We start from the raw sequence: 26853 nt of genomic DNA on the forward strand, positions 1-26853 counted from the left end.
ACCCCCAGCGTCACTGTTGCTGTGGACATTTTCCATAGCAACCATAACCCTACCACGGAAGTGTCGGGACCGTGGAGAGCTCGGCGCGCCGCGGTTTTTTTTTTATTGTTTTTTTCTGACCAACCAAAATTACTCCATAATATAATTTTAGCAAGTTTTTATTCTACAAATGTGTTTATAGTATTTTCTCAAAAAAAAAAACCCCAGGGCTTCGCTTTGTTTTGAATCTGAATCCCACTGTTCATCATCACATGCTTCTGGGATCTTGTTAAGTTACGTGTTAAACTGGTCTTAAAACTGAATTTACACACAAAGACAACTTTAATTTAATGCGGGAAAAATAGCGTAAGTACATAATATATGCACACACACACACACACACACACACACACACACACACAAATCTCATAGCACAATAACTCGTGTTTTTGAATTTCCATTTAAAATGCAGATATAATTGTCAGATATATTTTATGAATGAACGTTTGTAAAACTGAATTTCAGTTACATTTGCGGAAAGCTGTCACTCAAACACTTGAACGTCGGACACGCTCGGCCCGTATTTATAACCCGCGGTCACGTGAGTCCCTCGCGCCACGCCCCCTTGTCTCGCGGACAGTGCGCAGATGACGCAGTGAGGTCCAGTGAAGATGGCTCCCTTTCCGGACGAGGTGGATGTTTTTACCGGCCCGCACTGGCGAATGAAGCAGCTGGTGGGCCTCTACTGCGAAAAGGTGTGTACAAACACACGCCGGCGGTTCGTTTTGGAGGTTTTCAGGAGGTTCTCGGGTTTTGGCCGACGGGGGGGGTGGAGGGGGGAGTGAACGCCAGCTAGCACGCTAGTTAGCATGTAGCTAACGAGGATCGAGTCCGCCGAAGCAGATGTTGTAACGCACGAGTGTCTCGCGACTACATCTGGAGCGTTTGGTAGATCTGTGATTATACTTGCGAAGTTAACCTGACGTGGTGTTTGTTCGTTTTTTTTGAACAACTTGTCAGGTTGCTCTTGATAAAGTTAGAATAGCTCACCCTCGACCCAGCTAAGCCTAGCCTTCTGTTTGTTAGCTTCACTGACTTTGCCAGACAGCTTGTTATGCAACATGTTGAAGTGTCCCGACGCCGATTCTCATGTTCCTGCACACCGTGTTACAAACACTGTTGGGAATTAGGAGCAGGCTGTCGGTTCAACTTCTCCCTGCTGGACTTAATTGCCACATAAACTCATCCAGCGACTCCAGCTGCCCCACGGTGGGTGTGCTAACAAGCTCCACTCAGTTGTACTCTCTGCCATACTTTAGAGTACATTTACTCGAGTACTCTTATTTACGCTACAGATTTGAGGTCGTGTTACTTCACTCGTGTTTTTTTTTCTTCTATTTAATGCATCTGTACTTCTACTGCACATCGTCTGACATCTTTAATTACTTTTAAGATGAGATGTTTTTCTATTCCCTTTATGGTCATTAAAAACACTACATATCTCCAAAGTTGTTGATTTCGATTTTTTTTTTTAATTTTTTTTTTGGTGATAAATTGTAGAATTAGATGTTTCTTAACGTGCTGAGAAAATTCCCATTCTTTTTTAGGCAGATACTGTATTTTAAAACCCTCATTATTGGTTGAAAAATACATTGTTTTTCTGAGCTTGTTGATTTTTTATTTATTTTTTTATTTTTTTTATTTTATTCACTTTATTAATCCCCGAGGGGAAATTTCTTCACTACAGCAGGGGGCCTCTCAGGGGGGAGCTGCTGCAGCAGGCTGCCACTAGAGATACAGAAACAATACAAGCATATGAGGTTCTGGTATATATGATGTATTAATGTAGATTAAACCAACTGTATCTAAAGTAAGATAACCACAACCTTAAATAACTATAGCAGTAAAATACACATTAATGCAGCAGTAATATTGCACAGTGAATATAACAGTAAAACACTGACAGGGAGCGTTTACTGCACAGTGTGTACTTTTACTTTTGATAGTTCAAGTACATTTTGTGGGTAATACTTACATTTACTTAAGTAAGGTTTTGAGCACAGGACTTTTACTTGAATTGGAGTATAGTCACACTGTAGTATTAGTACATTTACTTAAGTAAAGGACCTGAACACTTGTTTCACAACTGGTGTTAAGTATGTGATCTAATGCTACCAGCAGAAGTACCAATGATTCCTTATATGACGTTTCGTAATTTGTGACTCACACTTTTTTTTCTTTTTTTTTTTTTACAGCTGTCAAAGACCAACTTCTCCAACAACAATGATTTCCGCTCATTTCTTCAGTCGCTCTGTGCCACCTTTAAAGAGTTCAAGATGCATGAACAAATTGAGAACGAGTACATAATCGGCTTGTTGCAACAGCGCTGCTGCACGGTGTACAACGTGCACTCGGACAACAAGCTCTCAGAGATGTTGTCGCTCTTTGAGAATGGGCTGCACAGCGTTAAGGTAACTATGCATAAACATTTTTAAGAACAGTTTTTTGTCATGTCATGGTCTTAAATTACACTTGTTGCACTTTTAAAAATACTAAGCTTTACTTGAGGGGGCATCAGATGAGCTCTGCAGAGCTCAGCTGATGCACGATGCTTGGTGGCGGGGTAACACTGTCATTACAATAACTATTATGTTAGGCACACAAAGATTGCAGTACCAGCAACCACATCAGAGTTGTTATGTTTCATGTATACAATTGTAAAGACAGGAAATTATAGTATTGCTTTTTAAATGTTAAGTAACTTCTATTAAAGCCATTCAATTTCATAAAAATATTTAAAGCTATTTTGTCACAATTGTATTGAGCTACAACTTCAGGTTTTAATTAATCAAGAAAAGGGCCAGATGCAGAAGTTAATAGGCAGGGCTGTTTTTGTGATCTGCTTAACAGGAGACAAAACGTATTGTTCTCTCAGACCATGAGCAAATTAAAAAAAACGGGCTTTCCAGAATGATGTGATTGTGTAAATCTGAGTTTCTGTTCCAACAGTTTGTAAAACAGAAAGAAACATTCTTTTGCTTTGGAGTGAGATCCTGCTTTCTGTCCGAGAGAAACGATGTTTCTTTTGAGATAAATAACATTGTCCTGGCATTGTTTTAATACTTGGATTACGTTGGATTCTCCACAGTTGTTAAAAACAATGTTCAGAATATTTTGTCAGTGAAGGTTAAAATCATAATAACAATCACTAATGATCCTGACCTGGCCTGGCCTGCAATACTGGCCTCTAAAATCCCCCAGTTAATAGAAGAAAGGCGTTTATTTATGTATAAAACTTTCCGCTAATAATTCCACAATGCATTGCACCACATTATAGATGCAAAAATGGCTGTTACACAACTCATCAGCTGTCAGTTATGATGCAAAATGAAACTGAGAAACCATTCAGTGTCCACTGTGTAGGGAGGAGTGAGTGAGTAAGGAAGAGGGCAAGTTAGAACGGACCATGAACTGATGATTGTTGTGTGTTTTTAGAGTGAATATGAGCAGCTTAACTATGCCCAGCAGTTGAAGGAGAGACTGGAAGCTTTCACACAGGATTTTCTGCCCCACATGAAGGAAGAAGAAGAGGTATAAGATGCTCAAGTTTCTTTTTGTTTTCAATGTAAACCATCTTGTAAATAGTTGATTTCCCAAAGAATGGGTAAGACAAAATTATGTTCATAAACAACTACAGTTAAAAAACGTGTCTGTTCATATCCCAGTAAATCATGCTGTTGCAAGCTGTTTGTAAACCAGACAGATTCGTTTCAGGTGTTTCAGCCTATGCTTATGCAGTACTTCACCTACGAGGAGCTCAAGGACATCAAGAAACAAGTGATCGCTCAACACTGCAGCCAGCAGCAATGGGACTGTGCTGCTGAGGTGCTGAAGGGCTTCAGTTTGTGGAGTCAGGCAGAGGAGCTGCAGAAAGCTTTTAAATATGCCGATCACGAGAAGACAGATTATGGTCAGTGGATATATTTACGAATGTTATAAGTCTTTTATGAGCTCAGATGAAGCGGATGAAGCATTTCCTTATGATAATAAGGAAATGCTTCATGCTCGTCATACTTGAACAGTGATCAGTACCACAGCTGGAGCTTGTTCACTGAACAGTACTGTGACAGTTACGCAACCTCTAAAATGTGAAGGTGTGTTGACTGACTGGAGATTTGTCAGAATTTGAGGATTTCACTTTGGGCTCTGGCTATTTGTGATGCGATCGGTAATATTATTTGGCATTTAAAAAATAATGCCAACAACTCACTGGAAATGTTTTTTTGCTGTTCGATTAAAATTGAAATATTCCCAACAGTTTCATCTAGAACTAATACTTTTCAGTAATGCTATGTTCAGATTGTCTACTATAGTGAATTATAAAACCAATAACACCAACAGTGACTCCTCTGTCCTATTCGGCTGTGACAGTGAGCCAGTGGAGCCCTGGAGCCTGAAACTGAAGCAGCTAAATGGAATAAAGCCAATGAACATCGATATTAATTCCTGTGACTTCCCTGCTGTTCAATGTCTGCCTTGATAAAGACCCATGTGTAAGCAGTGTAGTGTTGAACTATTTGACGTCATTAGCTTCATGAAATGCATTGTCTTGGGAAAGCGGATGACATTTGTAAAAGGTGTTTCACCATTTTGACATTTGAGTCACTTAATACTGAAGCTACTGTGTTTCCTCCTCAGAACTGGAAAAGAACAGGAATTCTTCCACCCACATCTCCCAGCTCCCCACAGAAATCATGCTGAGGCTGTTCCACTATTTGAGCCCTGAAGATCTGTGTCGCTGCAGTCAAGTGTGCAGCTCTTGGTCAGAGCTATCAAAGACGGGCTCTTTGTGGAGGCACCTCTACCCTGTGCGCTGGGCCCGAGGTAGGTTCACGCTTCAGCTGTAGACGACCTTAAAGAACAGTACTGTTACTCGGCTCAATTTTACCTGAAGACTTGCATTCATTCGCAGATTAGTGGTGGTGCGCTTCTATTAAATGTGCGTCTCCAATGTAGGTGATTATTACAGTGGCCCCCCGGAGGACATCGACCAGGAGCCAGCCGAGGAGTGGGTGAAGAGTCGGCAGAAGGAGGGTCGCGCCTATCAGGAATGGGACGAGGATGCTGATGTGGATGAGTCTGGTGAGCTTTTGTCTTTAGTACAGTGCTCACTAATGTAGTATTTGAAACACAAAAAGTCTTCATTAAGAAGTCGCAGTGTGTTTCAGACAGACTTTGGTACAAAGTAAACAGATCTGCAGTGTAGCAAGTGACTCGTCCTTCATTCTGTCAAGGTAATGATGAAAATGAGCTCTGACATATTGTGTCATCCATGTTCTTGTTCTTTGTCTCCTCAGATGTGTCGGGCCTCAAAGAGGGCTCCCTGGCAATCAGCACTGCTCAGCGGGAGAAGAGGCTCCTGAACGGGATCATCCAGAACCTTCTGCCAGCTGTGGGTCCGTCTGTCAAGTCCATTATTCTGGCATACAGTTCTACCGTCTCAAGTAAAATGGTAGGTTGCACTAAAGTCTTTTATTTTGACACTGTAAATGCATTTTTTTTTTTCCAATCACAAGTATTGTTTATTGATTGAATGTTTATTGTATTTTCGTCCTTTTCCAGGTCCGTCAAATCCTCAGTCTTTGCCCCAATATCACTCATCTGGACCTGACCCAGACTGATGTTACCGATTTTGCGTTTGACAGGTAAAATCATTACTGAAATGCGATAAACTGATTTCTGATTATGCACGTTGGCTATGGCACAAAGTTTAAGTACTGGATACACATTTAGTTGCTTGCTTTTAAATTTGCTTGGGAACAATCGTGTTCATTTTTTTCTTTGTGTACAGAAACATCAGTACTCACAGCTTCTGTCCTCTCTCTTCCAGCTGGTCCGCTCTCGGAGCTTGTCATCCTCTGGAGCACCTGGATTTGTCAGGCTGCGAGAAGATCACGGATCACACCCTGAAGAAACTGTCTGTCGGGCTGGGCGACCTCACGTCTTCTACCCGTGTTGACAAGCGCTCAGACCGGCGGGCCAAGCTTCTGAAAAGTTCCCCGGTACCCATCACGCTCATGGACGAGAGAAACCTGCATCCAGTGGGGCGGAACAAGCAGGCCATCATTTTCAAGCAGGGGACTGGCCGGTGGGGCGGCGCCCACATGCCCACGCAGGTGTGGGTCCTGGACTCTTCAGACCTCGCTGATATTGAAGATGCAGCAGAGTGGAGCCATCGTGGTGGGATGTCACTCCCTGACGCAGAAAGCTTTGTCGAGACTCCGATTGTTGAAGGCTCATGCTGCTGCAGGAGGAGCAGGAGGCGCGGGCACAGGACTGGCTCGGATACCTCCTATTTGCATCAGCAGTACGCCATGTCAGGGGAAATGCTCTGCGGCCACTCCACCTGCTGCACCACTGACATTGCCCTTAGGACTTTTACTGGGCCCCACTGTGCGTCAGGCACCACCAGAAACAGCACTGCTGAATTGCGGACTAAATGCTCCCCACTGGGGGGGCTGCAGTGTGACAACAGGACTGATTGCTCAAAAGCCAAACGCTCACTGAGGTTTCTCAGTTTCTCTGGATGTTATCAAGTCACTGATTTGGGATTGAGGTAATGATCATGCATTGCTGTTTTTTAAGAAAACAACAACAAAAAAAACCTTCTTTTACACTAAAAGTAGCATAATTTCCCACCTAACCTGTTTTTACATGGATTTATCAGGAGGTTCGTATCATCACAGACTAATGTGATGAAGTGAGATGAATGAGTTGTTGGGATCAGCTGTAAAATACCACATTTTGTCAGATTGTATTGTAGGATACAATTTGAAAGCATTCAATGATACATAGCAAGGTTTAGTTTAGGTTTTAGCTGTAAACTCCTCCAGTGTGGACTAGATCCAGTTTAAGAGTTAAATCAAATGGAAAAGTAGAAGCGCCGAAGTGCCTATTAGGTAATGTTTCCATCAGCTGTTAAATTCCTTCAGATTACTCGTGAAAGGTGCTGTACATCACCTTTGCTATAGTCAACAGTACTGGCCTTATTAGGCTAAGACTGGATTATCAGTGTTCCTCATGATGTTCCCAGTGTTGGCCGGCATGTTGTCGTACCTGTAACGAGGTCGCACTGCACCGTGTGTGTTTCAGGGCTCTGTCGCAGCGCGGAGGACTTCCTGTCCTGGAGCATCTCAACTTGTCTGGCTGCCTCTTCATCACTGAGGTGGGGCTGCAGGAGCTGGTGTCAGCCTGTCCTTCCCTCAATGATGAGCACTTCTATTACTGCGACAACATCAACGGTAACACAAGAGACACTTTCGGGGGCCTTTTATTTACCTCTGAAACACAAAGTCGTGCACGTTCATGGTGTTACAGGTGTTGAAACTGTAGGATGTCTTTGTGAGTAGAACTGTTACGGTGTGTGACAACTATAACAAACATTACTAACCCAACTAGCACAGCGTGTCCGAGTGTAAGTAACAGATGCTGCTGAGGTGGAAGGTAAGTCGGCATTACAGTAGCCACTACGATGCCTTCATTGAAACCAGCTGTATGCCACACAGTTTATTAATTAATCTGATATATATAACAATAAAGTGTTATAGATCTGGGGGTTGATAATGTACCTGTGGGCTGCAGGGCATCAGGTGACCCCTGTGTGGTGTTTCTCTCCAGGTCCTCATGCAGACACGGCCAGCGGCTGCCAGAACCTGCAGTGTGGTTTCAGAGCCTGCTGTCGCTCTGGAGAGTGAATCCCGCCGATCAACGCTCTCCTAAAACGTCACTTCTCCTTTTATTGCACTTTATCCTGGGAATACCATTTGCTGTATTTTGTGTCACTTAAAAATGTTTCTCGATGAAACTGTACTTTTTGCTCCTGTTATTTCCATCTATATTTACTGGAAATAATCCTTTAGGACAGGACAACATAAAGGGGTGAGAAAGGATTTGAAGTGTCTACAAATGTACTTTCTGGTTCCTTTTTTTTTTTTCTTTTCTTTTCTGGTTTTGAAAAAGTTAAAAACTAGAGAACGTGTACACGAGTACTTTCTGTAGTTGTACTGCGTTTCTTTTTGTCACCGAAACGATACAGACGTACTGAAGTCTGCTTCTCTCCCTGCTGTTAACTCAATTCAATCAGCGTAGTTTACCGACGGACTGAAGAAAGCTTAATCAGGCTTTGTCTTTTACGAGAGAGGGTGATGAGGAAAACTAAACGGATTCTCCCTTCAGATTGAAGCTGGCCGCTCTGAATGGCTGCCATGTTGGTGACGGTTACAGTACATTTTGTTGGCTGCCCTGTGCTACCACACCTCTGGCACAGAACCCATCTACGGTAGAGACAGTATGTACAGACACTGGATTTGGTACATGATGTTGCAGGATAGGTATTTCTTTGCTTTTCCTTTTCTTTATGCACTCCAACGGGCAAAGAAATGGACCAATGTTCACACACGAGAGAGTCGCTCACCACTGCAGAGCTTTTAGAAAAGCTGAAAGAGGAAGGAGTTAAACTACTCACCCTCATGTTGGGAGAGGTCTGCTTTGTACTTGGCCAACTACAGTAATCCATCGTTCATCACACTGCAGCAGGGTTTATTTTCTTGTTCAAAAGTCTTGCATGAGTTCTATTGGAAATGTTCAATTTATAACAACAATAAAAGTATCTTGGCGTTAGAAACTCTGCAGTTGGTTGATTTAATACTTGTGTAAATGCAAGTTGTAAAGCTTGAAAACGTGACATAGTTGGGTCTCAACAGGTTAAAAAAACATTGGGAAACATATGGGAAGAATCCAGTATACTGAGGTGTCAGTTATTTACATATATTTGTACATTTGATTGCAATCCAATAAAACATCCCTGCAATAAACCCTCTCTGTCATACAGTCAGAGGTGTTGACTCTTTAACTGTGGTATGCTTTGATGGGGTTTTTAGTAGCAATGTTGGATTGCTCAATGTTTCTACTGTATATACTTTTATAGTGTACGTGGACATGTATGTAAATGCAAATGGTTAAAAACATGAAAAACTGAATTACTGTCCAAAACAACAGTAACATACTAAAGTCTCAAAATAGCTCTTCTTTGATACAGTAATTAAAAAAAGAATACAAGGTTCAGAAAAGGTTGATAACGTACGGTTTGATAAATATGTATTATATGTACAACGACATAAAGCTGGAAGCAGCACAGTGTCAGACTGAGATGTGCTTCACTTGTATCACGTGCGGACGAGTGAGGCCAGGTACACCCACACAGACAGGACGTTGTTAGGATAAGGGTGCACATACACAGCCAGGGCGAACTCCACATTTGAAGCCTGAACATTGTGGACTCCGGTGCTGTACACGGCCTCAATGATGGGCCGGATCTCAGAGAAGGGCAGGTGAAGGGGGAATCCTGAAATCTAAACACAAACAAACGCTGCTTAGTGGTCATTTATTACAGGAGTGGATCAAACTGATCATGCAGTTGGTTTAACATTTAAAAGATAAACTGGACATATTGCAAATATCTGTAATTCAACTATTCAGAAATCCACCACATCATTCGTCCTGGGACAAATGACATCACATTTGCTATTAATTTGCGTGGGCTTTCTCATTACAGATTGACTAGTCATCATTCCAGTTGAATATATCTTTAATTTTCCTTAATTCAATTTATCTACATTGTTCTTTTTAGATATCTTCCAAGTTTCAAGTTGTCAGAATGATGAACTGAAATTACAATGATGTCAAAGTGATCTTGTACGTATCTCATTGGAATTAGGAATAGTCATAATTTAATTGTAGATATCTATTATTAAGTTAGAGATATCTTGAAAAGAATGTTGATTAGAGATATCAGTAACTTAAATTCTGCAGAGTCAGAATGTAATTACAGATATGTTAAAGTAAAACCTTTGACTTGGTGAAATGACGTTGCAGATACTTGAAGCCAGGGCAAGTTTGAGGCGGGAGTGGGTTCTGTTCAAACATCCTCTGGCACTGCTACCCAATGGGAAGCTGCTTCACTGCCGTGCCATGCTATTGACGGTTTTAACGCTGCAGCACGACACGAGCTGTTTGTGAGAAATGCAGATGATTTACTTTCTGCAACAAGACGATTATTTCATGACATTTTCTAATTCTCTCACTCACAACAGCAACCTCCACTGCTTCTGCTGGCGGCTGTTCAAATGCTTCGCCCGGTCAATATTCAATGCGAAGCATGAGCAATGTCATGCACGACTACCCAACCAGTCATAACGATGTTTGAGATATCTGCAACTAATATTTAGACGAGTCAAAACTGAATTACAGATATCTGCATTTAAGATGTGTGAGGAGTCGACCGTCATTTTCAGAGACATACATGCTAATATCTATCTGATCTCTGACTGCTGTTGTGACTGGTCAGAATGACGTTATCGATCTCTTGAATAAAACGTACGACTCATCACTATGTAATTACAATCAGTCAAAAATAACGTTGCAATGTTAATCCGGTACCGTCAAACTTGGCTATTAACTGTTACAACGTGATGTCAGAGGTCACGCGTTGTCTGCCAGCTCTTACAGAGTGGAGAATATTCTACAGTTGAGATGACAGCTAGATGAGTGATGACGTGACACAGTGACTCCGGTCCGACAGCCTTTTTCAGAGTCGCGCCCCCGTCAGACTGACCCTGTTGTCTCCCAGCAGGCTCTGCAGCTCGTGGCGGTGTCCCTCGGCCACGTCTTGTCCCCTGCTCTGCTCCAGCTTGGGCAGGAACTGTTTCAGGGTGGTGGTGCAGTAGCGGTTCCAGCGGGTCGGGTGACGTGGGCGCCACTCCATGATCTTCTCCTTCAGAATCTTCTCAATTCTGTAGAGAGTGAGACGGCACATGAGTTTCGTGTAGGCTGTGGTCGACGCGGAGAGAGAGAGAGAGAGAGAGAGAGAGAGAGAGAGGTGACTTCAGCTGCTGGTACTTGCCGTTCCTGAAGCTCTGCTGCAGCTGCTTTGTCTGTGCGGCGGTACACCAGCTCCTCCGGCTAAAGACGAACACACACAGCGGAGAATTGAATAAGATACCACAGGAAATATTCTATTTATATTATTGCTAAATGTTGAACACTCACCTGCACACTGGACAGCCCGGGGTGGGAGAAGGAGCGGGAGAAAAACGGTTTCCACAAATTGGCTGTCGTGGTGTCAAAACTCATCCTCATTGGTGATGTATATTGTTGAATGTTCAACCAAACCTAAACAATAAGTCATAAAAAACAAACCAAATATATAACTCAAACTATCTGAAAATATGAACTTCAAAGAGTAAGGAAACAGCACAGTAAGAAGAGGAATTTTGAATGTCTTTCTTCACTCACGTTGTCGGCGCTGACCAAGCAGCCGACTGTGTGCAGCGGACAGAAGGTGTCGTACTGGCTGTAGTACTGACCGCTGCTGGGATTCCACACAAGGTAGCGGCTCTGCTCCAACGTGAGGACGTACGCTGTGGGGCCCTGACAAGTCAACATTTCACAAAGCTTAGCGCTGCTGCAGAACACCTGGAAAACGGACAGACTTCTTGTTTCGTAAAATATTTTTAAAGCTGTTGAAGGGCGTTTTCAGGTTGAACAAATATATGTCAATCACCTCCGGTACAGCTGTGCCAATTATAAGCCAGGCTTTCTTGCCCATGGACAGGAAGTAGCTGCACAACAGCACAGCGTGTTCTTCTTCGTCTCCTGCTAGCAGGGTGAGGAATTGCTAAAAAACAGAACGGAGAAAACACATGGTGTTGCAAGATGGGAATTTCCCGACCTCATGTTAGGGTGATCAAAAAGTATGGAGACCGTTCCTGTTGCACGCAAACGGAGCGCAGCACAGTAGCAGCTTGTGCAAATTGTATTTCGCCGTGTACATTTTTATAGTGTACGTAGAGATGTTTAGATGTTAATCCCAGTTCAAATGGCTTTCAAGTTAAAAGAAATATACTTTTCTTTATTGCTTTATTATGAAGCAATAACCTTCATGAGTAAGTATTGCATCGTTTGTGATTTCGCCAGGACATGAAAGTTGAGCAGGAAGCGCACACAAGTTTTGAGAGAACAGAAAAAAGTTGCAGTGAGTCCAAATCTGGCGAGTAGGACTGGTGGGGAGCGACGATTGTGTTGTTGTGGGAGAGAAACTTGTGTGTTTCTCTCACGCCGTGAGCAGGCATGTTGTAATGCTGGCGAGTCCAAGCGGTCCGCTTTGATGTTCGCTCTCTGCTCAACTTCATGGTGAAATCGCAAACGCGCACATACCAGTGGTCACAAAAACACGTGTAACACGGGTGCTGCCGATCAAGCGGTATTTGTGCACAACGGCAACGATCTCTGAACCGTGTGATCGCCCCTCGTACAGATGCAGCATCTCTCAGAGGCTCCACTCACGTCGCAGGTGCTCCACAGGTCACAGACTCCAGAAAACGACACGCGGTCCGGCAGTGAAGGGATGAGCGAGACAAAGCGGGCAACCAGAGCCTGTGAGGGCACCGGGCAAGTGTGTCAGCACAGCAGATCCAATTACAGAAGAAATACAGACACGAGATTCAATACAATCCCCTCCTACCGTAGCTTCCTGTGGGTTGTTGGGGAACGCATCCAGGAACTCCTGCGGGGGGTTGAGCGGCCGGATATACCGAGTGATGAAGACCGTCTTCCCGCTGAGGTCTATGACTGTGGTGATGCAGGGCCGGTCCGGGTAGCCCTGCGCTGCATCCCTCTCAAAGCTCTCCGCAGCCTGCAGTAAACGCTCATCCTCCTGGCTGTCAAACTGCATCATGAGGTCAAAATGTTACTGCAGATGAACGCAGGTGAGCACGAGGTATATATATATATATATATCAAGAATAATGCAGTCATGAGTGGGTAAATTAAAAACGATGAATGTACTAATAGACAGTTACCTTCACTTCCTTTATCTAATACATGCAGCAGAGCAAAAGCAAATTAGTGACACAAGAGGACAACAAACAAAAGGAAAAAATTAATGCACACAACAGCTACAAAAACTATTTCAAAAATAAGCGAGAATAGATGATAAAATAAATACACTTGTTAAAATATGATGAGAGAATCTGAAAAATGAATAAACCAAGAGAAAGTAGCAGAGTGATGCAGCCTGGGAACTAAAAAGCAGACACATCCCTGAGGTTGGACCGACCTTTTCCCTGATCGTCTCTCCAGGCACCAGCTGAGGCTCCATGGTGATGAACAGAGTGATGAAGGCTCCCTCACTCGGGCTCCGCAAAATATCATAACCGGCAACACTGCCGTGGCTGCGCTCCTTGCTGTAGCCCAGCAGCACAGCTGGAGTATTCACTTTGAATGTTCCATCAATCTGCCGGATGGATAAAACAAATGTCAGCCTGAAGTCCAGGCAGTCATTTTGTATTTAATAAATAAGACAATAAAGACTCACCCTGGACTGAGAGTAAATGGTGCTGAAAGGGATCTTGACTGAACCCAACCAGTGCTTCTCTATGCGGGTGTGAATGGATTTGCCTTTGTCTTTGTCATTCTGAAGAGAGAAATGACAAATGATGCAGTTTAAAGAGCAGGTAGTGTGAGTGGGGTGAGACCAAAAAAAAGAACGAGTGTTTACTCACCGCTCCAGTTTCATATACAACTTCATCAAATATGTTGATGAAGACTTCGTCTTTGACTGACTGCAGGCTCGCCATGCTGTAGTCACCACTGGGGGCACTGTAGAGAGGACGTTTATCAGTTCAGCTGGTTTGTCAGAGTTAACTCAGGCAAGTCTCGTTTTTCCTGAAACCATTTACAGTAGTTTACTGTATACTCTTAATTTCTGATGTAGTGCATGAGCCGACTCATTTTTTTCAGATTAAAACAACCTCAGGTTAGCGTGCTATTACGAGGCCCCCATTTCACTGTGTGAATATATGGGTGTGGCTACTCTACATTAAGGATTGTCTCCAGTCGTTGCATCTTAATGGGTGTAGACTTTTGGAGCAGTCTCTAGCCAACCAGCATTGACCACCATATGATGTATGTACAGGGTTTTCCCCACCATTGTAACACTTAGTGCAGCCCCAGAGCGTTTTTCACATCACCGAAGGCCCCATAGCTCCACTAGCAGCTTTGTTTTACCAGTGTTTGGGGATTATCTTTTTATGGCAGACAGTGCATTTTTAAATAATTATTGTCATGATAATTGTCCAACATTGTGTGAAAATAGATAGTTTGTTGTCAAATAACTGCCCACCACCCCCCACCACTACCACAACATCCAAGCCCTCCAGCAACTTAAGGAAAACCCTGACTTATCCACCCTCATTGATTGCTGATTAGTCCGCCTTTCAGTGTCTAAATAAACCTCAATATGAACAGGGTTTCCAGACTATAATCATAGCAGAGACTGAAGCTATGAGCAGTAGGGGGCGGAGCCAAGATAATCCCAATTAGGTATAAATGCATAATAAACTATTTAATATAATGGATCTATCCTGTACATAAATGTTGAGTAAGTATTTTTTACAAAAGTTAAAAGACGAGTCATGAAATCACCTGAATGGCAGCTGCAGCTCCTCGTTCCAACATGGGTTTGGGCCTTCAGCTGTGGTTGTTTGAAGTTCTGTGCGCTGGAAAGACACCTCCACGAATGGCCTCACTTGTACCTACAACACACAAAAAAAACACATACTTAGCATAGATCAAGTAGATTACATTGCTAGCACATGTGAAGGTCCACCGTACCTGGCTGAGGAGCCAATCGCTGCCCTGGAGGGCACTCTGAGACGACTGTCCCGGTTTACTGAAATAAGAACCCATTGAGACAAAGTTCAGCGTCTTATCGGGTGTCTAAAAATAATTTGAGTGTTTCTGAGTGAAAATGAGACGTTTCCCTGCGTTCCCTCTGCACTCACTTGCTCAGGGGCCGGCGGACCGGGATGTTGTAGGCCCTGATGATGTTCACGAGCAGCTTGATGTCTCCGTCGGACAGATTCTGAGCCGTCACCTTCTTTCTCTCCTTTCTCTGAGGTTTCAGTGGCCGCTTGGGTTCAGCCAGCTTGAAAATGTTTAATCCCAGAATCCTGATTGTCGCAACAAACACACGTTATTATTTAGTCAGCAACCTACGAGGGACTGCAAAGTGTTCATTTGTGAACATAAACGAGCATTTTTCATTGAAACTGTGGGATGGGACTTTTACCACTTGCAGTGCTCAGTTCCTCCAGGTATTTACAGTTTCACAATCACAGTACTGATGTGTACCGTCCACCTCAACAAGTTACTGTCATGTGACCTTCGATGGCGTCGTAAGAGCTGTTCAAAGTGGCACTCGTGAGGTGAAAATCGGTCCATTCAACATTACATATCTAATGTGGAAATATGATGGATTATTTTTTGGTTACAGGAAAAACTGTCCCATGGTGCTTTGCAAACTCATTGAAAAATCAGTATAAGCACATTATTTATTCATATTGCGTTACAAAGAAGAAATACACGCTACAGTTTTTTTTTTTTAGATGTTGCAGTTAGCTTTTTCAGATAAATACAAATATTTCTCATTTGCTATAGTTCTGTGTCGTTGTAATTACATTATTTATAGTCTATAAATTGTAAATGATCATTGTTTTCGAAACACTGCATAGCAGAGTTTTTAGTTAGAAACACAATGATGCTGAAGGAGAAGTACTATCTTTAGATATCTCGTCCAAATATGTTTCTGCCTTTAGTGCAATTTTATTGATGTTAATCTTTCGAATTTTAAAGCAGAAAAAAACGTAAATTCATTTTCATTTTTTTAATTACTGTGCAACTCTTTCGTGCCATAATTCTGCAAAATCCTGAGAGGATCAAAAACTGCAAAGGTCTATTATCACCATTGTACTGGTACTCAGGGTTCAAACTAAATGGAAAAACAGAGACACAGAGGATAGGAGAGGAGAAAAAGAAAATATAGACTCTAAGAACATACCCCGGACCTGCACCACTGTATGTAAATGAATAGCAGAAGAATAGCAGAAAAATGGAACAGAAAAAAAATTATAACATTCAATTTAAATAATGAAAAAGATGTGCAGAGTAACACCCAACAGCATGACTGGCACTGATGCGTATTATTGTTATTATTATTATTATTATGTCTAAATCTGCTCAAATGTAAAAAGTAAACTCGAATGTTTCCTTGCATTCCTCGGGGTGCCAAGTCAGCACAATTATTACGCTGAATTTGTAGTGTCCTCATACTTCTGCCTCTTTGAATTAATGTGAGATTTTCTGTTGTCAAGTCCACATGTGGAGAAGCCTGCTCTGAAATATGACCTCGACCGCTTCCAGAGAAGAGAGTTACTCCACCAGCGGAATGAAGTGTTGATCTCAGGATCAAATAGACCGAAGCAGCACCAGGCCAAGAAACATACTGACATCAGCCGGGGATTTATGGAGACCATGTCACTTTTTATGATGGGCCGATTTGGCTGCTGAGGCTTCGATTCTAAAACGTTCCAAACTTTTACAATATAAGCAGGGAGTTCAGGTACTAGTAATTTTTCAGTCATTTTAGAGGAAGAAGAATAATATGCAGAAGATATATGGAAAGTAACAGTGTTTCGATTAGTTTTTAGTGACTGTAAAATAGAAATATTCCTACTTTAACACATAAACATGCACAAAGAGTAAAGACTGTCAACTCTGACAGATGGGAGTTAGACAGACTGTTGAGTTGATAAAGCAAGTGGAGAGTCTTTACCCAATGCTTGGTATCTCCTCTTCTATCACCAGGTCAGACAGGAGGAAGTGGTGTTTGGCAAGAACAAATCTGTTGATGACTGATTCTTGGATCTGTGGGAAGAGTCCACTACACTCAGGACCATCGTGTATCAAATACTGGAGAAAAACTGTGTGTACATTAGATGTTTCTGCTCACCTTCTGAAGGTATTTGGCCACTAAAGCTCTGTGTGAATCCAGATGTTCTTTGGTGTTGATTATCTCTCCCTCTTTCAGTCTTTTTTCATATTCCTGAAACCAAAGAAAACAAAAGAATTATTATACTAGTGCATCTTACCATAAACCATAACATTCTGCAATACAATCCATGTTTTAAAGACCGACCTGGAACACCTTATCCGTGACCTCCCTCTCCAAAGCAGGAACCCATTTGTAATTGCGAAACTCTGCAACTTCCTGGTTCCTCAGCCGGAGCAGGCGAAACCTTTTGGACCGCTCCAACTCTTCATCGCTCACAAAGTTGAACTCTTCCTGCAGATGTTCTAGACGGAAGTAGTCCGGAGCCGTTACTTCTCCACTACTGGCCACCTGTGAAACACACACACACACACACACACACACACACACACACACACACACACACACACACACACACACACACACACACAAAGAAAGAGTATTTAGCTGATATTTTTCAACTCCTTAAATTTCCTTCAAAAGTGCACAGTAATTTGTTAATACCCACTTTTAGCAGCTGCATGATGGAGGCGTTTTTTGGATCGTTGGGGTCCAGTCGTGACTGTGTGGCCCACTCGCCGATTTTTTTCATGTCATATAGACCGGAGGCTCCGATGTATGTGACAGCATCGAAACGGCCCAAGCCACTAAGACACAGAGACAGTGATTGATATCACTAACAGACAACTGCCATATAATCTTTGGGTAGTTTGTCGCACACTGTTAATTACCTACCAAGGTGAGAGACAAACTTAAAACACAACACACTCAAAAAATACTATACATGCGAAGTTTGTTAATATAATGTGATGCTCAACTTGCAGAGACTTGTGGGAATTAACTTATTCACGGGTGACGTTTTTAGAAAAGCTGAACACTGAGCAAAGATAGGTGATGTGAATATGCTGTTCCTTGTGTTAAAAAAGAAGCTACTCAGCACCTAAATAAACCCAACACAAAAAAAAAATGATGTTTTAGAAACTTTTCCTGCATAACATGAAAATAAAGCTGACAAGTGCATTCACATATACAAACAACACCCATGGTATGCTTAGGAAAATGTTCAGCAGTAATTTCCATCATGTAGTTCATGAACTAAATACATCTACCCACCTGTGTATGCCACCGGGTTGTTGAGAAACAGGAGGCGCGAGCGGTACGTCGTCTTCACCGACGCCCCAACAAACACAGCAGGATAGCTTCCCGGAGGTCAACAGGGTCTGTTTGTTACTGCCATCGGCCTCAAAGGAGAGCGGCACATCTGAGGAGACAGAAAGCATCACCACGGTGAAATTTAAATCGACGATTTAATGTCATACAAATTATTGTGATTAATGATTTAAGTGTCCTTTTCTGTTCATTGCATGGCACCGCTGTAGTTTAAAAATACTCAAACATCTTATGAAGAAAAGTCATTTATTGGCTGGGCTGTGTTCTTGCAGCTAAATAATGACGTTAATGTCAATTGATGCTCATCGTAATTCAAAAATATTAGAAGCTAAACACTGTGAGATCAACAGTTGAGGGCGCTAATTCTCCCCTCGTGCCAGTAAACCACAGCAGAAGAAGGGAGAGCAATGAAGGTGATGCCAGTCGAACCTCAAATAGTGGAAGACGGCGTGGAAGTAGTGATGGAAATATGACATTTCTGTTAGTTTCACCCAGCTGTTTTTATACAGATAAATGGAAACGATTATACAAAATAATTGTGGTCAGCTCAGATGATTGCGATCAGGTGTTTATGTAACAAGTCAAAGCGAGTGACAGACAGAAAGGAAGGGAAAGAAGTGAGTCAAATGACAAGAGGCTGTGAATCAAAAGGTCATGAAAGGAAAGGCACTTATTGTAAGTCGCTTTGGATAAAAGCGTCAGCTAAATGAAATGTAGTAATGTAGCAGAAAGGCACCACATTTTAGGGTGTGTCAGGTCTGAAGTCAAATGAAGCCATTTACCACTTCCAACTCCCTCGTGGTCACACATCACTCTCTGGTTGCTGCTGAACTCAAACTCCTCAAGAGGGACGTCGCCCGTCACGACTGAGGGCTCCGGCACCGGAATAAACACCTGAGTCAGGAGGGAGGACGAGGACCCAATCTCCTCAAACACCTACTCTCACACACACACACACACACACACACACACACACACATGGTGAGAAATGACTACATCAGTCCTCTATCAAGCAAATGTGTGAATAAAATGGCAGCAGGCTCAGCGTTTCTTTACTGCACCTGCAAATTGATGCTTTGGGGACAGTTGACTATCTTGAGATTGAAAATCTGACCAAAGTGCACCCTGAAGTCAGAGTTCAGGGAGCGGCTGTCGGTTCGGGACACTTCCTTGTCGTTGTAAAGGATCTTGATGAAAAGAGATCGCCTGGCAACATCTTCTCTTCGAGCTATTTCAGCCCTAAACATGGAGAAATAAACGGAATGAAAAACACAATTTCAAATCTATCAAATATTCTGACCTTAACTGGATTTATTATTCACACCTTAGTGGCTCACTCTCACTTGTTTTGAAGAAACCCAGCCTCCCCCTGATGTTCCTGCAAATACCTGGGGCAGAGTTCACTGGCAGTGATGTTTCCAGACGCAGACAGCTCGGGGATCAGGATGGCCTCTCCTGGTTTCCTGCGTGTCCTGGAGGCTTTCTCTCTCACCCACTGCTCTATGAAGTCAATGTCCGGCCTCTCAGGAAGCTCTGGCTTTGGAGGCCCTTCTTCAGCGGGCCCCTCTGATTCGCTCACTTCTTGATCTTCGTCATCTTCTTCTGTGTCATCCTGCGCCTGGCCTTTCTTCTTCTTCTTCTTCTTTTTCTTTTTGGCTTTCTAAAAAAACAGTAAATATGAGGATATGTGTGTCGGTAAATTTCAAACCAAAATGTGAACCATTTTGTTTGTATTTCCTGTTCAGGAGTTAGAAACGGTCTCAAGCTAAACAACAGCTGATAAATAGGTGGCACCTGTTTTTTTCTCCACAGCTTCCACTCCTCCAGTTGTTTCATGTACTCTGCCAGCTTTTTCTGGTAGTCCTCCTCACTCTCTGCCTCTAATTCCACAACCTCTGCCAAGATTTCCTCTTCATATTCTCGCTCATCTGACGCCCGATCCACATTCTCTCTGGATCAGTGATGGAAAACACAGCACATAAGTGACGTGGATACACAAACCTAATGGGCAGACATCACGTCATCCAGCAAATATTTGCTAGGGGTGAGTGCTTACAGCTGAGAATTTAAATGAGGAAAATGCATCATTAAATTATGAACATTTCATTTTCAATCCAAGAGCAAACTTTTAGAAATCACAGGAATAAAATTCAGTTCATGTTTCAGTAAATGTAGCGGTTACCTTCTGAGAGAGAGCTTATACGATGTGTTGCTAAACTTCTGAAACTCTCTCAGGGCCTTGAGCTCCTTCCACACTTTAATTATATTCTTCAGCAGAGTCCTGTCTTTCTCCTGCTCGCTGTCTCGCAGCTGCCGAGTGTTCCTGTAAGATTCAGGGGAGAAAAAAGACAGCAGGACTACTGTTGGTCAAGGTGCCGGCGGTGCTGTACACGTGGGGAATGAGAGACAATCTGACCGACTCACCTAACCTCCAGACTGTACTCAGAGATCCTCTGCTGCATGACCTGAGTGAGGCTCTCCCCGCCATGGATCTCCAGCATATTCCGCAGCGCATTCCTCAAACCATTCAACTAAAGCAGAAACACAAAACACACCAGACACTGTACATACTGTGTGTAACCTCCTATTTCTAAGTGCCTTTGGGAATTGTGATGTTTTACTGCACACAGGCAGTTGTCCGGAGGAGTTCACCTTGTCGGTGAGGTGCCCGGTGAGATTATTGTGCTGCCTGGTGAGGTATTGATCATACAGCTGAGCTATACGAGCCCCCAGGACATGCTCACGGCTGAAGAGTGGGTGATGGGAGAAGATCAGCCCGGAGACGTCAACGTCGAGTTGGTAGTCTCCCTCAGGGTCCGCTGCACTCGAAATGTACAGATTTGCATACTTGGACTTCAGCGCCTGGGGGGTAGAATAACATCATCCATCATGCATCGTCCTGGAAAAGGATGATGACTATTAACTAAACTAGGCGCTGGTGCTCTGTCCGCACGTATTGAAGTATGTGTGTGAGCTTAAAGGAAGCATGAAACAGTTGGTAAGATTAATAACATCATCAGGGAGTGCTGGAATGACAACAGTGTGCCAAAAACACCCGACTGAGCCATGAATGGAGGCTCTGTTGTCTGGATGATCACATATGACAGCTGTGTGTCTTTAGAATAACAACAATAAATCAAAACTTGTATATGGTTGGACTGTATATGAAGAGTAGAGGGCTTTTAATTTGTCCCTGATAAAATAAAATGTCACAACAATCCCCGGACCACTGGTGTAAGGCTGGAGCAAGATTGCATCAACAGTAGGGACGCTCTGCCTGTGATTATTTGTTACTCTGTAGGAGGGTTGACGTTAAAGATAGGAGCTTCTTGAAGTACGGTGAAACAACCAAATAACAGTAGTGTAGACTTGACAACTAGTCACAACACTGTAAAATGTGCGTCCCTCCAGCTGCTCCAATCTAGCACCAAGCATGGTGTATCTTTGATCGTGCAGTCACTCGGTCAGGCCCTGCCTGTCTGGCCAAAGAAAAACTGAATGTGAGGATAAGAGTTCTTTGATGATACTGAACACATTGAACAGAGACTCTCCTGAACAGTGAACCTGAACTCAACACTGCTTTGAATCCTTTTACATATTTGTCATTACAGACACAAGTTCAGTGTAAATAAAGTCTGGAATCAGCTGCTTCTAATAAAGAGGCAGATGAACATGAAGTATAAACACCAGGGAAAGATTAACACCTACATAGCCTTTATCAATGAACAGGTAAAAGAACCAGCAGTAACCAGAGATCTATTTAACATAATACTATTTTGACCCAGTAGGATGCAGCATTTGTATAAAACACATACAGTAATACCAAAGATAGCAAACTGTAATGAATTGAATTGAATTGAATAAAGTTTTTCTTTAGTGCTTGAAAAATAAGTTTAATAGTATAAAAACAATTTTTAAAAAAGATTTTTTTTTTTCAATTGAACTGACTTGCTGTATAACATTACCTACTTCTGCTTTCTCTGAATATCTTTTTTGATATTTTGAGCAAACTGAGGATCTTTTCACCAGTATTTGACAGGTTTAGCTGCAACACCACTCTTCCTTTTCTTTCTTGGAAAATCCAACATAAGGAGCAACAGAAACGTATTGAAAAGCTAAAATTCAAGTTTAATGCCAGCTCTTCTTCAAAGGTACCTGCACACAGCTTGCACGCATTTCTTTTCATGTTGCAGTTTTGATGTAGCTGTATATTGTCAGAAGAGATGATATAACAGACGTGTTGGCCTCCACCTCTGCTCTCTTCTCTGATAACAAACGGCCACCTCCTCCCTGCTCCTTTGTACCAAATGCCAAACAGCCCTTTTTCTTTTTCTTTTTTCTTAAAAAGGTAGAGGGGTTGGAGAACACTTAAATCTGAGGCCACCACAACACTTTCAATGTACGAATGTGCACTCTGGTTCAGAAGTGGCAAAAGAATGAGATGATGGAAGTGAGAGTCCCAGTGGGCGTGTGTGTCTGACCTTCCTGTACACAGTGTGCAGAGCAGGGTCCAGGTCCTCCTCCATGTGGAACAGAGGGGGTCGTATGGAGGATTCCTTTATGGGGTCAGGCAGAGCCATGATCCTGCCATCATCTCCAAACCACTTCTTTCCCTAACAAAACCAAAAACATACGTTCATAAAAAAAAAAATCACAGCTCGTGGCATTTTGTATGTGTTTAGCATATTAAGCTGAAGTTACCTCCTCCATTTTCAAAATGCGATTCTCCAGTATGTTCTCATTGGTCAGGGACACGGGGGGCCTCTCCCCTACATACAGACCCTCATCCTCCAGATAGCGAGGCTTCATGTTTTCAGGCAATTTAACGGACGTTGGAACTATGAACAATATATATGAAACCAGTTAGTGACAAATTTAAATGTTGTCCCAAATCAGGCAGTTTCACACATCATCATATTGTACCTGTTTGAAAGCTCGGCGTAAACAGGAGTTCGCTTTCTCGCTGAACAAGTTTTTGATACCCGATGTACTCTGCCTTCCTCACTTCCAGGAAGTCCTGAGGAGACTGGTCAATGAGGAATAAATCCTCCTCTGAGTTTCGTACAAGAGGAGTTTCTTCACTCTGAGAAAGGATGAAGAGTATCAGGTGTTTACTCAGTCTTGCGCAAGTGCAGCAGAAAAGGTGAAAAAAACAGACACAGTGCTATTCTTGCTGTGTTACCTGGTTTTCATCTTGATTATGTTCATCTACTTCAACCTCTTCCTGGTCTTCAGTTTCATCTCCATCCTCCTCAGCTGGTTTTCTCTGTTTTTCTCTCTTCCTGCTGATCTTCTCGGTCTCATCCAGTGGATCCGGCTCAAAGTTGAATGTGAAGAAATTGTATGCCTCCTCAGCAGTCGGTAGGCCTTTTGCTGCCTGTGTTTTCAAAGAATAAATGAGTAAATACAATGACATAACCATTATTTACGCAAAAGATTTCAATCAGGACTCAAGCCTCACTCGTCTTGCCGTTTCTCTGAACTTGACCCTGGAGCTGAGGGCTGGAGGAGCATCGAGTCTCCCGGCTCTGTCCGGATCAACCTGTGAAACACAGGGAGTTAACTGCTGAATTGGATTACTTGAGTCCAATCACGGGCAGATTGAGGGAGTCGCTCACCTCTCTGTCAAATCTTGTTACAGTGTCTCTGTCTCTGAGGCTTTGGAGGCGGCTGGCTGACTCGAGAGAGGCCTCCTGCTGCTGAAGGCTTTCACCTTTGGACTGGAACACAAGAGGCCACACATTACGGGTCAACACTTTTTCTCAAGGACTTATACTTTTGTACACCTGACTTTTGGGAAAAGGATATCTCTCAAATTCTCACGAAAAACTAGCTTGCGGTAAAAAAGAAACTGGGTTTACCCTGGCTGCTCTCAGCTTCTCCTCCAGGCGTCGCGTTAATAAGTCGTCTAAATGCTGAGAGCTGGACATACGCTGAGTTCTTGAGGAGAGACCTAGAAGCAAAGCTCATCGTGAGAACAATTATGGTCATTGCTCAGTATGTTTATGCTACTTACACCAACTATTTCATGCAAAATTACAGCAGTCTCTTAGTTTTGTATACTTATTCTCTGATACAAGGTTTAAGGATTTAAATCAGAATTTTAACTCATTTATGTTGGGAAAATGTGTGGCTTTATTTAGAAAATCATGCCTTAAAAAATGTCCAAACATGCTGCAAAATAAAGACCCATGCAGGACCTTTTTTGTACTGCTCTCACGTATAAACATTTTGAATGATGGGAGCATAAAAGCTGAGCAGCACATGTGGATCACAAACCTCTCTGAGAACCAGTCACACTTCCTGACAAAACCACTGAATCATCAGCCTTCTCAGCCGGACCTTCATCTTCACTGTGGTGCTGAACGGTGGAGATTTCCTCCACATCACCATCATCATGTGACTCCTGGACTGCAGACTGTTCGAGCAGCTGATAAATATCAAGAGTGATCGACAGTGTTAGATCTGATAAATGTAAAAAAAACAAAAAAACAGCTATTAAGAGGATGAGAACTGAGGATGCCAAAGATAATGTACCCTCTTCTTCCGCCTCTGTCTCTGAGCCCTGAACGTGCGTTTCAAAGTCTCTCCTGGGTCTTCGTCGCTGCCTTCAGGGTCCTGGTGTAACACGGGCAAAGAGTTTAGACAGAGGGCGACAACAGACCTGCAACCACACTGTCATTAGGCCCACTGAAGCTGGAAGAGAGCGGAGAGGAGGAGGAGGGTGGTGGTGTTGAGGGTGGTGTTGAGCAGCTGGCAGCAGACACAGCAGAGCGACTACAACCTACATTTGAAGCTGCAGGACACACACACACACACACACACACACACACACACACACACACACACACACACACACCAACCTTCATTGAAGTTTGTGGCTTCTCCTCACTCAACCTGGCCGACGGGACCAGAGCCTATCGAGTACAGTTAGATTTACTGAAGCGTCAGCAGCTGTTTTTACGTGTCTGACTAAGAGTGAGTGTAAGATGAGGCTGACTCTTTCACGGTCGTGTTGAGTCTTGTCAGGAATGACATCTGTTCATTTTGTGACGAGTGAACTGTCGGTCAGTCCGCAGTAACAACACACGATACGATGCTTATTTTAAACAAGAGTTTATCTGACAGTATAACTTTGGAGACTTTACCTGAATGTCGTCCTCGTTTTTGTTTTTCACCAAGGTCTCTTGCAAAGCCCGTCGTTTTTTTTTGCAGTTTTTCACGTATGGTGCTAAAAACAGAAACAGGTTTTGTTTTTTTAAAAACAGAGCTAATCTTAGCTTAGCATACCACGGACGTACCGCGGACACAACAATGTCGTTTTAGGGATAAACCGAGCACAGAACAACTACCTTGAGGAAGCCAGGGTGGTGACAATAGATGGTTGGAAGTTCAAATAAAACGCGACTTTACTGCAGTGTATGCGTCCTCGCTTGTGCTCACGTTGTAGTTTTCAATGCAAGATAGTTCTCCTCATATTGAGCAAACCAAGTCCGTTATTGCTGCCTAGTAACGACATAAACTACTCCTCAACCTACCTTGAAATGGAAGCGCTGATTCAACCAGTGCGGAAAGTTACCATGGATTTCCATTCGTCTTATGGACTGTCAATCAACTCAAAGAACCCGCCTTCTACGGAGTCCGCGGAGCTCCAACTGCGCAACACTAACCGGGCGTCCTCTGTTGCTGTTGCTTTTGGCAATATTTCTAACAAAGTCATAACAAAACGTTTTTGACTTTGGATATTTAGGGGTCCAAGCAGCATGGCTGTGTAGAACCCTCTTGTGTTTGTTCCAGTTATTATTATTCCGCTTCTGCTTATTTTTTCTCTAAAAGTGATTGTGCAACAAAACCCATATGCTGAAAACTCACCAAATTTGGCATGTAGGTTGCAAATTGCTCCCACTACTCAGGCTAAATTTTTTTTTTTTACTAAATGGTTAATGGTGGCGCTGTAACAATCAACTATACGTTTATGCAATTAACAGAAAACAGCTCGGGCTACAATCATAATTATTAAACTGTGATTTTTTTTTTTTCTAAATACTCTCTAAAACCTACATTTGTGAACTCAAAACTGACGCAGACATTCTTTCGAGACGAGATATGAAGTTGGGCCAATAGTCCCGAAACCTTAGCAGGATAATCTTTTGAACCTTCCTGATCTAAAGCTATTAAAAGAGAACCTCAGGTGAGATTCTAGTCAAACTCCAAGCAGGGCCTCAAACTCTAAATGCTTCTGCAGCTGATCTACTAATCTAACCACTGCACCACCAATTAGATAAAAACCAGCCACTATCACAGTAGTACATGTCCAGCCAATTCACCCCTGTGGGCTACAGAGCTGAATTTATTTCAAGACATCCTCTGCATTGTGTCAAAACTTTCGTTTACAGCAACATATAATCAATTCAGGAGCTGTATTTGTTAAAATATGCAAAATCCCTTAACATGTATAACTCCACAAATCTTTATTCAAATGCCACCAAAACTGACGCAGACATTCTTTCGAGACGAGATATGAAGTTGTGAAAAGTTGAATCACCATCAACAGGATAAGGTAAGATTTGAGCCATCAATCCCGACCTTGACGAAGGAAAATCTTTACCTGCAGTCAGATCCATCTTTTCCAGCAGGAAACAAACAGTTTGACTCTTTGTACCTGCGACTGTAGGTGAAGTGAATCTTCGTCATAACAAACCTCCGTCTGCCTCCACATCCTCCTCTGCACGACTGCAGTACTCTGTGTGAAGTCTGTT

At 42.8% G+C, this 26853-nt stretch overlaps 2 protein-coding genes across 2 annotated transcripts; one reads left to right on the top strand and one right to left on the bottom strand.

Annotated features, from left to right (window-relative positions):
* Positions 1 to 616: 616 nt before the first annotated feature.
* On the top strand, positions 617 to 8868 carry fbxl5 (F-box and leucine-rich repeat protein 5). Its single transcript, XM_069150749.1, has 11 exons — positions 617 to 734; positions 2235 to 2450; positions 3475 to 3570; positions 3754 to 3949; positions 4678 to 4863; positions 4996 to 5121; positions 5337 to 5491; positions 5602 to 5684; positions 5870 to 6595; positions 7132 to 7280; positions 7657 to 8868. The coding sequence occupies exons 1-11, from the start codon at positions 651 to 653 to the stop codon at positions 7731 to 7733; spliced, it is 2094 nt and encodes a 697-aa protein (XP_069006850.1). The 5' UTR covers positions 617 to 650; the 3' UTR covers positions 7734 to 8868.
* cc2d2a (coiled-coil and C2 domain containing 2A) lies at positions 8790 to 25598 on the bottom strand. Its single transcript, XM_069150748.1, has 38 exons — positions 25447 to 25598; positions 25243 to 25325; positions 24958 to 25011; positions 24632 to 24712; positions 24374 to 24524; positions 23956 to 24047; positions 23713 to 23814; positions 23556 to 23636; positions 23277 to 23471; positions 23018 to 23177; positions 22796 to 22932; positions 22576 to 22707; positions 20747 to 20956; positions 20519 to 20625; positions 20277 to 20417; positions 19889 to 20045; positions 19483 to 19754; positions 19156 to 19333; positions 18877 to 19030; positions 18038 to 18185; positions 17433 to 17571; positions 17072 to 17275; positions 16886 to 16978; positions 16709 to 16800; positions 14880 to 15047; positions 14710 to 14767; positions 14521 to 14630; positions 13599 to 13695; positions 13412 to 13510; positions 13154 to 13330; positions 12560 to 12763; positions 12382 to 12471; positions 11600 to 11713; positions 11332 to 11466; positions 11086 to 11208; positions 10940 to 10998; positions 10652 to 10829; positions 8790 to 9389 (listed from the first exon to the last, which is right to left on the bottom strand). Exons 3-38 carry the CDS (start codon positions 24961 to 24963, stop codon positions 9204 to 9206), a joined length of 4830 nt encoding a protein of 1609 aa, XP_069006849.1. The 5' UTR covers positions 24964 to 25011; positions 25243 to 25325; positions 25447 to 25598; the 3' UTR covers positions 8790 to 9203.
* Between the last annotated feature and the right edge of the window lie 1255 nt (positions 25599 to 26853).

Source organism: Embiotoca jacksoni, unplaced genomic scaffold, assembly GCF_022577435.1.
Source record: "Embiotoca jacksoni isolate LCO1_2020_lvr unplaced genomic scaffold, fEmbJac1.0.p SCAF_16, whole genome shotgun sequence".
Lineage (NCBI taxonomy): Eukaryota > Metazoa > Chordata > Actinopteri > Embiotocidae > Embiotoca > Embiotoca jacksoni.

Bases quoted from the DNA above. Each gene is read 5' to 3' on its own strand.
- fbxl5 (XM_069150749.1), top strand. From the start codon at position 651: ATGGCTCCCTTTCCGGACGAGGTGGATGTTTTTACCGGCCCGCACTGG. The intron at 3,950-4,677 runs GTCAGTGGATAT...TTTCCTCCTCAG, and splicing joins TCACGAGAAGACAGATTATG to AACTGGAAAAGAACAGGAAT. The intron at 5,122-5,336 runs GTGAGCTTTTGT...TTGTCTCCTCAG, and splicing joins TGCTGATGTGGATGAGTCTG to ATGTGTCGGGCCTCAAAGAG.
- cc2d2a (XM_069150748.1), bottom strand. The intron at 23,815-23,955 runs GTAAACCCAGTT...CTTGTGTTCCAG, and splicing joins AGAAGCTGAGAGCAGCCAGG to TCCAAAGGTGAAAGCCTTCA. The intron at 14,768-14,879 runs GTGAGTGCAGAG...TTCTTATTTCAG, and splicing joins GTCCGCCGGCCCCTGAGCAA to TAAACCGGGACAGTCGTCTC.